At 40.9% G+C, this 15,738-nt stretch overlaps 1 protein-coding gene across 1 annotated transcript; it reads right to left on the reverse strand.

Moving 5' to 3' along the window:
* Positions 1-5,060: 5,060 nt before the first annotated feature.
* Positions 5,061-15,605, reverse strand: ccne1 (cyclin E1). The gene is made up of 12 exons (XM_038700666.1): positions 15,342-15,605; positions 14,733-14,783; positions 14,415-14,502; positions 14,013-14,075; positions 13,502-13,668; positions 13,062-13,197; positions 8,908-9,054; positions 8,604-8,699; positions 8,155-8,289; positions 6,914-7,025; positions 6,595-6,752; positions 5,061-6,100 (listed from the first exon to the last, which is right to left on the reverse strand). Exons 2-12 carry the CDS (start codon positions 14,744-14,746, stop codon positions 5,921-5,923), a joined length of 1,296 nt encoding a protein of 431 aa, XP_038556594.1. The 5' UTR covers positions 14,747-14,783; positions 15,342-15,605; the 3' UTR covers positions 5,061-5,920.
* Between the last annotated feature and the right edge of the window lie 133 nt (positions 15,606-15,738).

Below are 15,738 nucleotides of genomic sequence, written 5' to 3' on the forward strand. Positions count from 1 at the left end.
CTCGATTGCAGAGCTCGTGCGGCAGTTGACAAAGACCAAGGGGTGTTTCATAAAGGTTGCTGAACCATGATTGATGTATTTCATAAAGCCAGCTCACAGCTAATGTGAGAAGACAAAGTCAAGTCTGGTTTATTTCCACTGGTGGCTGGTGATAAAAAAAAATGAAGTGGGGGGACAAACAAACTGAAGCAGCACTTCATAGCTCAGCAACAAATGAAAAAACACACCGTAATGTAATGTCTACACGACACTTGGTCAGGAGCACTACTTGAACATGAATTTCGCTCTCCTTTGCTTCTGACCTGCACATTTCTTAATTACTTTCTGAGTAAAGTCAGTCGTCTCAGTTACCTGTCTCTTTTTCGTGGCCAGTGCATTCGGCCTCTCCTGGGTGATGGTGTTTTTAAGGAAAGTTTTAATTTCTTTCAAGGGTTGAGAAGCACCTCTCAGCTTCTGCCATGGTCATTGGTGTGGTGATGAGGAGCTTTAGGAGAGTGACAGCCTCTGAAGAGACCTTTTTAAGATTATTCTCAATAAACAACTGGAATAGTTCCACAGCACCACAACAGGCTTCCCTCCTTCCTTTCTGTAGATGAAACTAAGCTCTGTCTTCAGCCTTCAAGGTGTTGCTCAGTGCATCTTCAGGAAATCTCACACTGTTCAAACCTGTCATCCTGCAGCAAGAAGGCACTGACCAGCTGGTTTGTGAAGGAGAAGCGTTAAAGTGTCCCAGTATGGTATCACAGTCCTAGAGAGAGAAGAATAAAAAATAATAAAAAATAAATAATGTAGAGATGACAAAATGCCCATTCCACCTACATCACCTAAAGTTCCAACAGGCAACAGTTCCATTTCTAAATATATAACTAGTACAGTCATTTTTACTGCCACTGTTCTATGAAGTCATAAAAATAGTAATAAAATATCAGACTCCAAGGTCATTTATAGAGCCTTCTGCTGCCATCTGATGGACAAAATGTGAATATGTGAGAAGCTAAAGATTATTGCTTTGGTAGAGTAGCAAAGAATCCTGAAGTTAAAAATATCTTGGAATTAAATTCCCTCGGCTGATACATCAGACATCTGATGTAACTCTCTATCTAATGCTAAATACAAGTGTCTGAGCACATCTACATAGAAAAGGTGGAGGAAATTCTCCTTTCAGGTTTGAGGGTGATGAACTACTCCAGATTTCTAACTCGTACTAAGGAACTAAACTGATTTCTAAACCAGGCTTTTTTGTCTTTTTTTTTTTTTTTTTTTACAACACAATACAAAAAGCTCACAGGTAAAACATATAAGTTATTATTTTATACTGTGTAACAAACAGGGAGGGCCTCAATAAATAACAGGTGGTTGTACACATATGTCACTGCTGAATAAGATGAAGAAAGTGGTCAGATCTTGGGTGATCTGGAAAAAAAAGCTGACAAATCCGCCAAGGTCAGAACATAAAGTCTCCCTTTGGATATGTGAGAGGTGGCCTGTCGCATTATCAGGCTGAGCTGATGTGTAGCAGTGGATGTGGTGGGCATATGGGTACACATCTTGTATTTTCCTCTGAACACCTGCAGTGGCACCCCTCATTACACTGGCAGATGACCTTACTTTTCAGGAAGGATGGCAGCCAAAAGCTATTTTATTGCTGTAGCAGTGGACTCAGCTGACTGCAGAGGTGTGAACTCAAATTATGTTTTTGTTAACAATGTACAGTTGGAACTGTTTGGCAGTATCCAGTCTCACCTGCCTGGAGTCACTGCTCTGGGCATCTTTGAGGACGTGTTCCGTCACAACAGACAACATACAGTCCAGTGGCTCGTTCTGCACAGAGGCAACAAAACCCACCAACCCACGGAATATCCCGGGCTCATCAGAGAGCTCACTCCCATCATGGCCACGCAAAGCCAACTCAAAGGCTCCACAAAATTTCACACAGTCTATAATTCTTGACAGGATGTGGCAATTTCTTGTCACCTCTTCGTTGTGCCTTTAAATGCCAGCTGTTCAGCAATGCTAAGCCTGCCTAATTTTTTTTTTTTGCCTCATACTATTATCCAGATGGCAGCAGCTACTTTCTTGTAGCATAGGTCTTGCATTGTATTTTTCAGGAACCTTTTTTAGGTCTTGCATCCTCGTCGTTGTCCACAATGCTTCAGTGCTGACGCTCTGAATTAGCAGACAGGGAAAGCATTAGTCTATGGCATTATCCACCACATCCAGCTAAGTCCTTTTCTCATGACAAGAGCGGGAGAAGCCCCAGGTGTGAGCTCGTCCTCGGTCACTTGCCTGCTGCTGAATTTATATATTGGGTCAGTCCAATCCAAGTGCCGTTATCCTGTTTTTTTTCTTCCAGTGAACACCTTGTAAAAGGGTGTTTTTGTAAGAAAATAACCACATTTTCTTTGTCTGCAGTTCCACCTGATGTTGCCATCTCCTGAGATTAGTCTATTGGTCAGCTAGCTAACAAGCAGGAGTGACAGTCGCGCATCCATAGTAAAGCTGACCGACTTGCATACATTTGGCCGGCGCCCTTCACGCAGAAAGTATATTCACACAGAATAAATCAAAAGTGTTTGTAAATTTAATAAAAATTTACAAATTCAAAAAAACGGCACCCTGCATTAATGAACCGCCAGTTTTCATCACTTTAAAAAACAGACCCAAGACATCAAGGACTGTTCGCATCAATTCACAGAGAAGAAAACCAACATTTAAAGACAAACGAAAAGACAAACACGTAAAGACAGAGCAGTACATATTTAACAAATACCATGAAGAGTAAGGCAAACACTAACAAAACCAATGCAATAAACAAAACTTACTTCAGCTAGCTCATGCTGTAGACCAGTGATGAAGTCAAGCTTTGAAGAGAAGATCATTCAATCCCAGTTCAGTCTACTGCAGTACTCTGCTTGGGGCATAAGACCTGTTCTTTGTAAAATACATGCTGAAAATTGTACAATATGACGACAGGAAAAGTTAAAACTCAAATGGACTGTTGTAAGCTGCAGGTTGATAATGGTCTTTTGAGACTAAAGTTGTTTACATTTCAGCAAATTGGCACCATTAAAACTACGACGAATTAGCTATTAGCAATTCCCGTTTGCATGGATCTACAGACATCACTAGACTTTGATAATTAGGAAAACTTCAAAATGTAATGATACTTGATTTTCAAGTTCTAATGCTTCCGTTTCTGACTTCTAAATGGATTTATGGACGTTTATTGTATGCAGCCAGGACAGTGACTTTAGATTTTGGCATGGAAAGTAAAAATTGCCATTGAAAACAATCTGCACTTACTTATTTTATTTTTTCTTGATATTTTTTGCTGACCTATCTGTTTTGCTGATGAGTTTTGTGAAATAGTGCGTTTTCTTTTTTGCTTTTATTGTTTTGTGAAATGCTGCATTCTCTGTTATGTCGTTGTGTTTTGTGATATACTGTGTTTTCAGAAATGTTGTATTTTCCAATTTGGTCCTGGTTACCACCAGTATAATCAATCAGTCATCAATTTAAGGACAGTGACAGCAATCTCTGTGTCAAGGGAGTGTCTTATAAAGTTGGGTGGTAATGATAAGACACATGCCTTTGGTGTGAGAGACCCAGGTTCAATTCCCTGCTGTGACACATCTACCAATGTGTCCCTGAGCAAGACATTAGACCCCTAGTTGCTCCAGAGGCGTGCAACTTCTGACATAGCCTACTTAGCAATTGTAAGTTGCTTTGAATGAAAGCGTCAGCTAACTGAATAAATATAAATGTCTTATAAAGACAACTGAATACAGCATTGAATGGGGGCTCTGTTCATTCCTATTTAAGTTTCTCAGTGGCAAATGGGCACATCTTCCACATTTCCTCCCTTAACCATGATGGCGGCCATGTAGGCACACCAGAGACTTCCGCTAGCCGAGCTAACTTCTTCTTGAATGTGTAAACTTTTCTTTTGTATGTAACCTACTTTTGGAGGTGGAATTTTTTTGGAAGAATAAGAATAATATCAAAGCTTGTAATAAACGGTATGATGTTACAGTGTTAGTAATTAAGTATATATGAGAAGCGATAAATTACAATATTGTGTGAGCAAAGAAACATACTTCATGCCACCCCTGTATAAGTCAGTGCCACTTAGGCCCCATACACGCTACTGCGTTTTGGTTTTAAAACAGAGAACTTTTTACACAGTTTGTACCTCCCGTCCAGACAAAAACGAAGACCTAAAACGGACAAGTTTGGAAACGCTGCCAAACCCCGCTTTGCGTTTCAAAACTCCGGAAGGCGTTTTAGTGAAGACGGGCCAAAACACAGGACTTTTTGCTCGCTCGGCTCTCTGATTGGGTCTTGCAAAGCAGAAACACAATGCTACTGACCAGGTTTTTGATATAGTATTTTTTGTAAAATATTATGTACACTGGCACACGCACACTCAGTGTACCTGAACGGGCCCTAGCCATGTGTTTTCAATCATTTTAATGTAGAGGGAGATCAACTTCAAAACGCAGCTAAAACCCTGGTGTGGACGGAGATGGTATTTGTTTTAATTTGCCGTTTGTAAACTAAAATGGAGTAGTCTGGATACTTAGGCCACCCCTGAAAAAAACTGGACACGCCCCTGCTCTGTCCTTATACTGAGGACTTGTATAAAAATATCCCCAATTCAGAATATATTTTGTCAAAATTAAGAAAGGTAAATGCGTACGGCTTAATAAAATCATTAAAATACACATATTCTGCAATCACAGTGTGGACTGTGTGGGAACTTTGGTCTTAATATCTTTGTTCTTTCTGTTTGCTCCCGATATCTCATATCTGCCCTAGTCACTGTCCTGTTACCTTAGTGATGGTATACTTGCATGTGTCTGTTTCTTGGTGAGAACAGAATGTATTCAAAACGACAGCATTACACTGACATCTAGTGGAATAAAGCCTGTGTGCATGTGGGACTTCCTGAAGAGTAAGGCAGGAGTCACACTTCCTTACATCAAAAACATTGACAAAAAGGCTCATCGCTGCAAAAATCATAACCCAACAGATTCATTAAAGAGTCCTCACAAACTGTCTTTAATGGAAAATATGTAGCAGCATTTTATTTTAAAAAGTCAAATAGAAATCTTACATTTTGGTGGTGGTGAAACAAACCGCGGGTTGGGATAAAAAATAAAAATTAAATACAATCAATATTTTAGCTTCTGAAGCCTGGCTGGTTCACCTGTCCATTTTAGGTAGCCAAGCTACTGGTCCTTAAGCAAAACATGTTGTCCAATAAAATGACAAAAGTAGAACCAAAAACAAGGACATACCATTTCATACATACGCACACACACACACACACACACACACACTTTCCCCTCCATCATGCAAAGCCCACTTTTATAGCAGCACATAGAGCCAAACATGACCCTAGGAATAGTTTTCGGGCAAATGAGGCCACTGATATATTAAAAACAGCACGCACACACACACACACACACACACACATCCCCACCCCTACCCTACATCAAGTAGAGACTCCATAAAATGTCCATTCAATTTGGCCTCTGCATAGAAAAAAAAATGGCAACCACTAAAAGTCGGTGTGGTTGGTAATTAATGCAAGCATTTGGGTAAAATGCTATTCAAAAACAAAAATCTCCTCTGGAGCTGCCCCAGCCCTAACAGCCCTTTGCTTTGTGTGTTCATCCAACCCGCAGGGATAAGTAGGTAAGACTCCTGTGGGAAGACGTTTAAAAGCATCAGGATCAAGTAATCAGCATGACTTTGAAAAGAGAAAATACGTTTGCCCACTGAAACTCCACTGTACGCGTGTACTGGTACTGCTGTTCAGAGTCAACAAATCAGCTGTTTTTCTTCCACTTTCAGCTATAATGTAAAAGTCAAATTAGGATTTGCTGTTGCCTTGGCAGTTTCAGTGTTTGCTTCGTTACTTTGAAAGGTACTGTTGTGATGAGTATGCATCCTGTCTCATTTTCAGCACTGCAGGATCCACTTGGACCAACTCTTCAGTTTTCTCAATGCTCAGGGGTGGAGTCAGGACCCCTGAAGGGACAGGACAGCTGCTGTGACGCTCCAAATCCACATCGTGGTAAGAGTAGGCCTTGTCCTGTACACAGTACAAAAATACACAGGTGAATTATGGCGTCGCTAGAAAGCGGCGAAAAGGGAGGGGCAGTATCTCAGTAAAGCCCTAAAATCTGAGTTTAAGATTAATCTAACGCCTTATTTATTTATGGCGATAATGTTTTTGTTATGCAATTAATATAACAATTATCCAAAATATATATTTTTTAAAAAAGTCCCAATTTTAATTCAATATTCTATTCAAAAATATTTATCATGAAAAAGTGACACATAAAGCACTTTAGAATAATAATAGTGCCATATTTTAAAAGGAGTCTAATTTCCACTTCACTGCTGTAGGATGATATCATCATTATTAACAACAACAGACCCAATTTGTCAGATGCCTGATCAGGAAAATACTAGACTTCAAATTCAAAAGGATTGCTGTCATTTTCATTGGCTTGTTCTCCTTTCTCCTTGCTTTACACATTAAATCTGAGAAAATCAGAGTGTTCATAGTCCATTTTCACTTACCAGCCATGTAATGTAGGAGACATGGGTCTGGATGTTGTGCATGTCATCAGCAGGGATACCTGTGAATGTTTTCATAGGCGACCCACCAACCTCCCGCAGCACCATGGCGAAAGGCACCATCCACCTCACGCACTCCTCTACCTCCACCCTCTTCAGAGCTGTGTGGACAGAAGGACGAATGAACAAAGTCATGGCAACACAACCTGGATACCACCAGCAGGAGCATTACAAATAAAACACTAAGCATATTCATTTGTTTTAAGGAAACTTTTGCTCAAGCAGAATTAATCTCAAATAAAGAAATTTCTTTTTTTAATACCTGTGACGTTTTCCACCAGCTCCAGAGAGGAGAAGTGAAACAGGGCTGAAGCAGCAAGGATGCCATTGGAAAACTCAAGGCAACGCACATCTAGCATACACAGGTCCAACAACTGGGGAGGGGAGATAAACAACTGTAAATAAACATCAAGTGTATACTTCAAAAAGTGTTACAAAATGGTTAGAAAAAAAACAACAGGGGACAGATCATGATTTCAGATCAAATACTGATCCTCAAAGCTACACTGTGCAACTGGTGGCTCTGTAGGGTAGCAAGAAGTGCGATAACCTCTAAATAGAGGTATAAAAGCTTGACCAGTCGTAATATGTAATCCAGAGATCGCTTAAAGAGACCTATGCATGTGGTAACTGTCCTTGCAGGTCAGCGATGCCTTAAAACCAAAGGATGAGAGAGATTAAGAGCTAAAACTGTCTTTCTCTGAATGAAGTCGTCTCTCAAAAAGTTGCTTAGGATCCTGTTTTTCACCCAGTGAAGTAAAATCTTTGTAAATTTATTGGGGGTGGGTGAGGATGTAAACCAGACGAGAGCTTCAAACACCAATTGGGATTATTTTTTATTTTACACAAAAATAGCCATGTTTTCATGTAACTGTCAAGCAAATTTGAAGAGAACTTTTGAAATGTCGCGAAAAGAAAATAAATGCAAATGGAGTGGGTTTCCATAGACTGGTTTGGAGCTAATAAACTAGGCTGTGTAGTTTCAGAGAACAAACAAATAATCACAATAAGCCAATTAAAAGAGGAAAATAGAGAGGTCTGCAGAAATTCCCTAACCCTTCTTCAGAGACAGCTGATCAGTCATGTGAATTACATGTTTGTTAGGTCCAAACATATTCAGAATAAGGGGTTTCCATTAAGGGTTCTCATTAGGTACATTAACTCTTTAAAAAAAAAAAAGAAAAAAAAGAAGAGAACAAAAAAGAAAAGGTAACCTCACATGAGCGTAATCGTTTTTCATAAATTGAGGACGTGCTTTAGAATTTGTCAGTTTCAGACATCACGGGTGAGAAAATAAATATTTGTACAGAAAAAGGAAACCTAGCTGTGGTGAAAACAGACTTTTTGAAAGTGAATGTACCTGATGACATACTTAGCCACTCCTGACTACAACCAGCATTGTTGAAATGTTGGTCACAACTGTGTAGACTTCCTCAAAGCCTCCCCTTTCTGTAATAATGAACTACCTAATGGATAAATCAATTTAAACCCTGCACAACATACCTCTGCGATCTGTGTGAATGTAGCTTGGGGGTATCTGGGGATGAGAAGCTCGTCTGTCTCTTTCAGGTAGGCCACCTGCATGTAAACATTGAGCCAGGAGATGGGAGTCTGTGGGCTGAGACTCCACTTCAGCTCCTGTGTTAGAAAAGAGAAGAGCAGACAACCTGCAGTGTTGAAGAAGTCAAATAGCAGCAATACGACTGACTACTTCACTTAAATCTAAATAAACTGAACATTTTCATGGTTCCAGGGTTGAGACAACAAATTACTTTTAGAAGAGAACTCATGCTGTCCACTACATTTAGGTAACTCAAGGGCCAATCATTACAAGATTCATACCACTTACATACCAAAACTCCATTGGTGGGGTGAGATTGGGTCATGTGATAGTAACATATGAAGACCAGTTTGTGTGCCATGGATAAGTGAGTAATGTGTGTGCCGTTTACCTTCATAATGATGATTTCCATGCTGAGAATCTCATCTTCAGTGCAGGCTTCGTCTGTAACGTAAGCAAACTGGTGGACCTTGGGAGGGTACATCTCCTGGGAGAAGCAAAAACACAGATCGAGCTTTATAACCATCGATCATACCAACATACATATTGTAAAATGTTGCCGAAGGGGTCATACAACTAAGATGGTGTACCTAAAAAGCAACAACAACAATTTTTAACAATTTACTACAGGCTACTTAACAACCGGGGATTCTGATCATCCCGTGTTAAATCCTGTATAATCCGGCCCTTCTTACCTCTACTTTGGCAGCAATGAAGAGACAGGTGATGCCTATTAGCTGCAGCGTTGATTTGAAGAGGTTTCTCTGTGTGGCCATGAAGCGATCAAAGTAGTCCTGGGCGAGGTGGTATGTTTCCCTGTGCAGCTTGTATACCTCACTCACCTAAAGCAAGCACACAAACAGAACATCATTGCAGTGATGTGGCCTCCCATGGCCATGACTTCAAACCATAAACTCTAGTAAGATTGCTAATGAGAGTGAATTATGGACATTTAATGGCATCCGGAAATCGCCGATAATGATGGAACAACATGGGTTCATCAGGATAAGCTTGCTTAGAGGTTTTAATTGGAACAGACCCATTTGTATCATTTCTGATTAGTGCTAGTGCTTAAGATGGCGGCATGGTAGTGCCAACCGGATGCTGGAGCTCCAGTTGACATGACACAAATGCCCCACAGCGACAAGAAAACACTGAATTCTCCCCCCTTTTGGCAAATCAGATCACAACTTGGTGCGTCTCACACCGACTTACACACCCATTGTCTGGGAGCAAGATGTGTCCACTAGGACAGTGAGGGGGTGGGAGAGACTCTGCAGGGATGTTCTGAGGGCCACAGACTGGGACTACTCTGTGAGCCCCATCGAGACGACACCAACGCCATGCATAACAGATTACATAAACTTCTGTGTTGATATCATACCCACCAGGTCAGTGCGATGCTTTCCCAATAAGCACCCTGTGATCACCCGTGAACTAAAGGAGCTACTGAAGAGGAGGAAGAGAGCCTTCGGGGATGGGGACAGAATGACTGACAAGCGTGCAGAGGTAGCTGAAAGTGAGGCTGAGGATGTGCAAGGAGGCATACAGATGGAAGCTGGAGAGCAAGCTCCAGCAAAACATCATGAGAGATGTGTGGCCAGGTATGAAGGCCATCACAGGGTTCAAGGTGAAGGGGAGTCAGGCGGAAGGAAGCCTGAATGCACTCTTCACTAGGCCCATAGGACCTTCAGCTCCCTTAGCTACACAGAAACCACATCTTCCCTGCCGACAGCTGCTGCCTCCTCACACCCCCCCTGTGATTTGACTAACCCCTGCAAAAATGGACTTCAACACAGCCACACCAGGAACCATGCCTCACTCTGTCAGCCCCTACACCACCTCCTAAACCTTAGCTTGAGCCAGGTGAAGGTTGACTCTACTTTTTGCTTAGGTGCTTTAATGTGTGCAGAAAGATTTTGCACATTTTTTCCCCCCCAGTCTGTTGCAGGTATAATTTTCTTTGCTGTCGTCTGTTGGGGCAGCAGCATCAGAGCCAGTGACACTAAGAAGTTAGAAAAGCTGATTAAGAGGGCTGGCTCTGTGCTGGAGACTGCCCTGGAGCCTCTCGAGTCAAACTGTACACAATTATGGAGAACACTTCACATCCCCTTAGGGATGAAACGATTACCGGTTTAACGGTAAACCATGGTAAAATTCCCGACGGTTATTATTACCGTACACATTTTAATTACCATGATAACCGGGTACGGTTAACTGCGCTGTTATAAACTCACGGCAAACCCTGTCCAGCGTCTCCCAGAAGCAGGCGCGCACGCACAGTTTTTTTGGGGAAACAACAACACTGTGTAAGACAACACTGCAGAGATTTTTCAGCCACTCTGAAGTCCGGTCGTATTTTAGTTTTTATGGAGAGTGCTGAGGGAAACTTGATTGAAGAAAATAACCTTATAGTGAACGCAGGGTGAGTTAACTTTTAGCTTTAGTTTGTCTCTGACTTGCTAATCGCGTGTAAACTGAAGCTCTCAGTGTTGCTGCTCTTGTAAAAACGCTACACGTTGTTCTGCTGCTGTGTGCGTCGTCGACTCCATTCATCCACTGCACATGATAACACGTTGCGCTGTTTAATCACCCAACCAGCATATCTAGAAACGCTACAGACTAGGGGTTGGGGGGAAAAAAAAATAATAATAATCAATACAGCATAGTATTGCGATATTTTGCAAGGCAATATCATATCGTAACACGAACGTCAAGTATTGATCTTTTATTACATAAATTGTTACAATAAGTTTGTCTTTCAGTCCACTAGAGTTTTGCTTTGGAGACACAATTTGAAGTTGGGAAAAAGATAAATTATTGCAATAAATTGCAATATGTTTAAAATTGCAATAATATCGTATCGTGGGGTCTCTGGTGATTCCCACCCCTACTACAGACTGCTCTGCATTTATGTCAGTTTTAGGGCTCAGTTACTATCACTGTCTTCTAAAGACTTATTTGTTTTCATGTAACTGTCCACAGGGTCATTGTATTACCTATATACTATAAAATCTTGATACTGCATTTGATTTTCATGTTTACAAAAAGGTATTTGCAGTTTATTTTTTATGCAAACAAAATGGCAATTGTATTGGTCGTTTCCGATATAAAACTTGTTGAAATGGTTTCAGTGTGTGTATTCAGTACATTTTAATCTTTCTCGGCACATTTTTACAATACTGTGATAATAATAATAATAATAATAACAACAATCTTTATTTGTAGAGCACTTTTCAAAAACAAGTTACAAAGTGCTTTAACAAGTGTAAAGACAATAATACCCAAAAGACAATAATACAAAAACAATACAAGATAAAAGCATGAAAACATTGAAGAGACTAAAATGCAGATAATTATAAAATTAGTAAAATAGAATAAAATAAAAGGGATAAAATAAAGTCAAATAAGATCAGGAAAGGCTCTCCTATAAAAGTATGTTTTAAGAAGGGGCTTAAAAGAGTTCACTGACTCAGCCGACCTGATTTCCTCGGGCAGGCTGTTCCAGAGCCTCGGGGCCCTGACAGCAAACGCTCTGTCCCCTTTAGTTTTCAGTCGAGACTCTGGAACAGACAACAGACCTCTGCCCGAGGATCTCAAGGTACGTGCTGGTGTGTATGGGACTAAAAAGGTCAGAAATATAACAAGGTGAGAGGCCATGAAGAGCTTTAAAAGTAATCAATAGTATTTTAAAGTCAATTCTAAAACATACTGGGAGCCAGTGTAATGAAGCTAAAATAGGAGTAATGTGGTCATATTTCTTTGTTCTGGTTAAAAGCCTGGCAGCTGAGTTCTGGACAGTCTGGAGTTGATCAGTAGATTTTTGGGTTAAACAGGTGAAAAGGCTGTTGCAATAATCCAGGCGTGATGAGATGAAGGCGTGTAAAATGGTCTCGTGTCCTTAAAAGTTAACATAGATTGAATTTTTGCTATATTTCTAAGTTGATAAAAACATGATTGAACAAGCTTTGTGGTGTGCTGCTCGAAATTTAAATTACTATCAAACCAAACACCAAGGTTCTTTGCCACAGGCTTAATGTGATAATACGATAACTAATAATAATGATAATACTGATAACTGTATAATTTTGGTCACTATAATCATGATCTGAAGTTTTCATACCGTTTCATCCCTACATCCCCTGCACGAAGTACTGGTTGGACAACAAAGTTTCTTCAGCTCTGCGGTAATAAGGACCGCAGCAGGAAGTCATTCCTGTCACTGCAATTCAAATATACAATGACCCCCTCTGGGCAGGGAGAGGAGACTTATTTTTTCTGAATGACAACGCGTGTCCTTCTACACTCATCTGCATAGATATAGGACTATATCTTAAAAGCCTTTGTAATTCTGTTTATGGTATCTAGTAGTTTGAATGATTTGTTAATTGTATGCCTACCTCATGGTTGTTTTGTGTAAGTTGTGGATGTATTTATTTATTTTATGTAGACCACTAACTTCACTGTGGAGATGAATAAAGTACCTATCACTCTATCTAATCCAAGGATATATTATTTTCTTTAAACTCTCGGTGAATGAGTTTGGTTTAAGTATATTTAGTTAAAGGCACAACAATTGAGAATGCGTTGATTAATAGGTGTTATGTACGTCTTGCCATCAAGACTTAGAAATGTCACCAAATCATTTTGGGGTTGTTGAGAGGAACGGTGGATTATTTATACTCTTGTCAGTGCAAAAATACACTTTTCATTTGGTTTCCTGTTGGGTTGAATTTGGTGAGGTTTTGGTTTCTAATACACAGTTCATGGCTTTGTGATTCCTCAGTTACCTTTACACCCTGTGCCATGTTTGTTTATTGTATAGCGTGTAATTAGACATGCTACAGACCTCCATGAGCCAGTCCAGCAGAATTGCCCTCATCTTGGGCTGCAGATGAGGATGCTTCTCCATCATGTGGACGTCCCTGGTGTAGGTCTTATCCTTCTCCAACATGTTGTTCCATACCACATCCTTACTGGCCCAGCTGATGACAAGAGAGACAGACAATGGTAACTTTAATGGACCCCTTGTTGTGCAAAGATATATTAACTGCATTTAAAGTATGATTTTCCTTGGACAGATACATAAACCACACGAACAGAAAATACAGAGAACAATTTTCAATCGAGTTCCAACAGGGTTTGTAGGAAAAAAGCAATCCTCTGAATGAAGAGACAAGCCTTCTAGGCCTGTTGCCTAGGCTTAGCTAATGTGTCTTTAATTTGAAATCCATCTGTGTGTGCTTAGCTACAAGAGAAAGCACAGATGGCAGCAGCAACAGAACTCACCACAGCGCAGGGAGCGGGGTACAATGCACGGGGGTCACAAATATGTTGTTAAAGTTGTAGTGGGGGAAGCATGCGTTTATATGGGCAACAGGTTGGTCTTCTTCCTGATCAGGTGTGGGGATCCACCTGTGTGGACTTGTGTAACCAGCATCAGCACTCCAGCCCAGCTTCACAGGAACAAGGGACAGCAGAGGGGACACAAAGAAAATCAGAGGGTAAACTCTAGTATAGAAACATGTTGTAGTAGGGCTGACTCTCCATTATGCTCACTGCAAACATATAGGCCTGAAAGACACATCTAAAAAGGTCTAATTAATGCAGCATTAACAATGGATCAGCCATTAAACTTGCAATAAGCAGCCAATCTCAATTACCAGCAGCGTTGCATTTGACATAATACAGACCTAGTAGGGAGACCCAGAGACTGAATCTACTAACAGGCCTAACAGAATTAAGTTTAAGACTAGAGTGAGGTAAGTGACACCAAGAGTGGAAAGATAACTAAGCCTACCTCACAGTCACGCTGCTTCTTCTTAGTCATCTCTGCTACCTCCTCATCCAGATCTTGCAAATACTGGAGGATCAAAAGGAGGAAATAAACATGTTTTGCATGTGATTCGGTTCAGCAGCAGAGCTGGTTTGACTTGATTAGTTTCCACAGCACATGAGAGTTGTGAAATGCAGAATTTGAATCCTGTGTTTTATTTTGTAAGCTCAAAGTATTACTAAACGACAGTAGTCATATGCAATATAAATATCAGCTGCATGGATCAGTCATACTTAAATGAAGCACAGGACATCTGTGTGGCGTCAGTTTTACATTTTGGTTTTTCAATTGGGCCTACACAGCTGCAGCTGAAAACGGGGGTTAGGCCAGATATAGGCTAGTCTGCAAGCCTTTCAGACTACTTACAATGGCAACATCTGCCTTCCTCTTTCTCGACCGTACTGTATTTTCCTTGGGTGCCTCGGGAGCAACAGACTGCGGTTCTGTCTCTTCCCTGTAAGTTAACAACACAGAACACAAACGGAGCTGTAAGGCTCGAGAGTCAACACAAACATTTTAACATGCTTGGATAAACATGTTAATATTGTCAAGATACGGTCCTATAGCAACAAGCTAACTAGCCGGATGGCTAAGGTTCCATCAACGTAACTTTTCTTTCTGTCGTCACACACTTTGATTGACGCGCTTAAAAAGAGCCATGGATGAAATAACTATGCAACTCACCGTTTTCCTCGCATTATCCTCAGAAGGGTATGTGTCAGTTTCAGAGTAAACCTGTGAATGAGACACGCTTTTATATTTTATTTGGGGGATTAAGTAAACACATTCAATCCACTCCCAACCCCCACTCTCAACTCCCTCCTTCTGACAAAGCCAACTCAGCCTGGCGCGGGGAAATGGAAACGGTACGCAAAGTTAGAAGTCGCCAAAAAGTACCATATAATGCAAGGATATTCATGAAACGAGTCGGTGACAAACAGCAGACACCACATTACCAGCTTAACGTTGTTATTTTGCGTATTTTTAAGGGGAACTTGGTTATTTTCCAACACTAACTTTGGATAGCTGGCCTGCCACATAATGGCCGAACGACAGGCACAACCAGGACGCCTATTTTTTTTATACAATTTAACACTAACAGCAACAACACCGAGCACCCAGCGAACACAAGCGACACTTCATACAAACCATACATCTATACCAACTTTTCAAACGTTCCAACATCTTGTGGTTTAACGTTACTCGTCATTTAAGTAAGCTTAGCTACAACATTTGCAGCTGAAACTATCTTAACCAACTCGAACAACGAACAGTTTCGTTTCATCCACTCACCTCAAGATTCTCCCCTTGAAGTTCACTCTTGCCCTCCTCTAAAATATAAATATTAATACTGTTTAACTTCGCTTGTTGTTCAGACTCGGAGGTGCTCTCTCTGCGTGTGTGCGCCAGGCCGGGCTAGTTGCACTGAACTGGCGCCTTGTACGGAACAGATGACTTGATGCATCAACGTCAGAGAGGAGTGGATTTAACTTGGCGCTAAACTTCCAGTTTCGCCGCCTCTTTATTCTTTAATTTCAACTCCATTTACTACAGTTTCACGTATGTAGCCTGTGCAGAGCGCATGTGTTTGAAATAGCAGGCGTACATTGTGTTGAAGATAAGTAAAAATAAGTTTATAAGTTAGCCGGCAAACGGGAGGCGTGCCTGCTGGTAGTGACAGCTGCAGGGG

The sequence above is a fragment of the Micropterus salmoides genome, unplaced genomic scaffold (assembly GCF_014851395.1).
Source record: "Micropterus salmoides isolate LMB-PRFRI ecotype aquatic unplaced genomic scaffold, ASM1485139v1 Ms_hic_scaffold_6, whole genome shotgun sequence".
NCBI lineage: Eukaryota > Metazoa > Chordata > Actinopteri > Centrarchiformes > Centrarchidae > Micropterus > Micropterus salmoides.

Coding starts and splice junctions, on each gene's coding strand:
- ccne1 (XM_038700666.1), bottom strand. Junction 8,290..8,603: donor TGGAAATCATCATTATGAAG/GTAAACGGCACA, acceptor TTTCTAACACAG/GAGCTGAAGTGGAGTCTCAG. Junction 7,026..8,154: donor CATTCACACAGATCGCAGAG/GTATGTTGTGCA, acceptor TCCCCTCCCCAG/TTGTTGGACCTGTGTATGCT.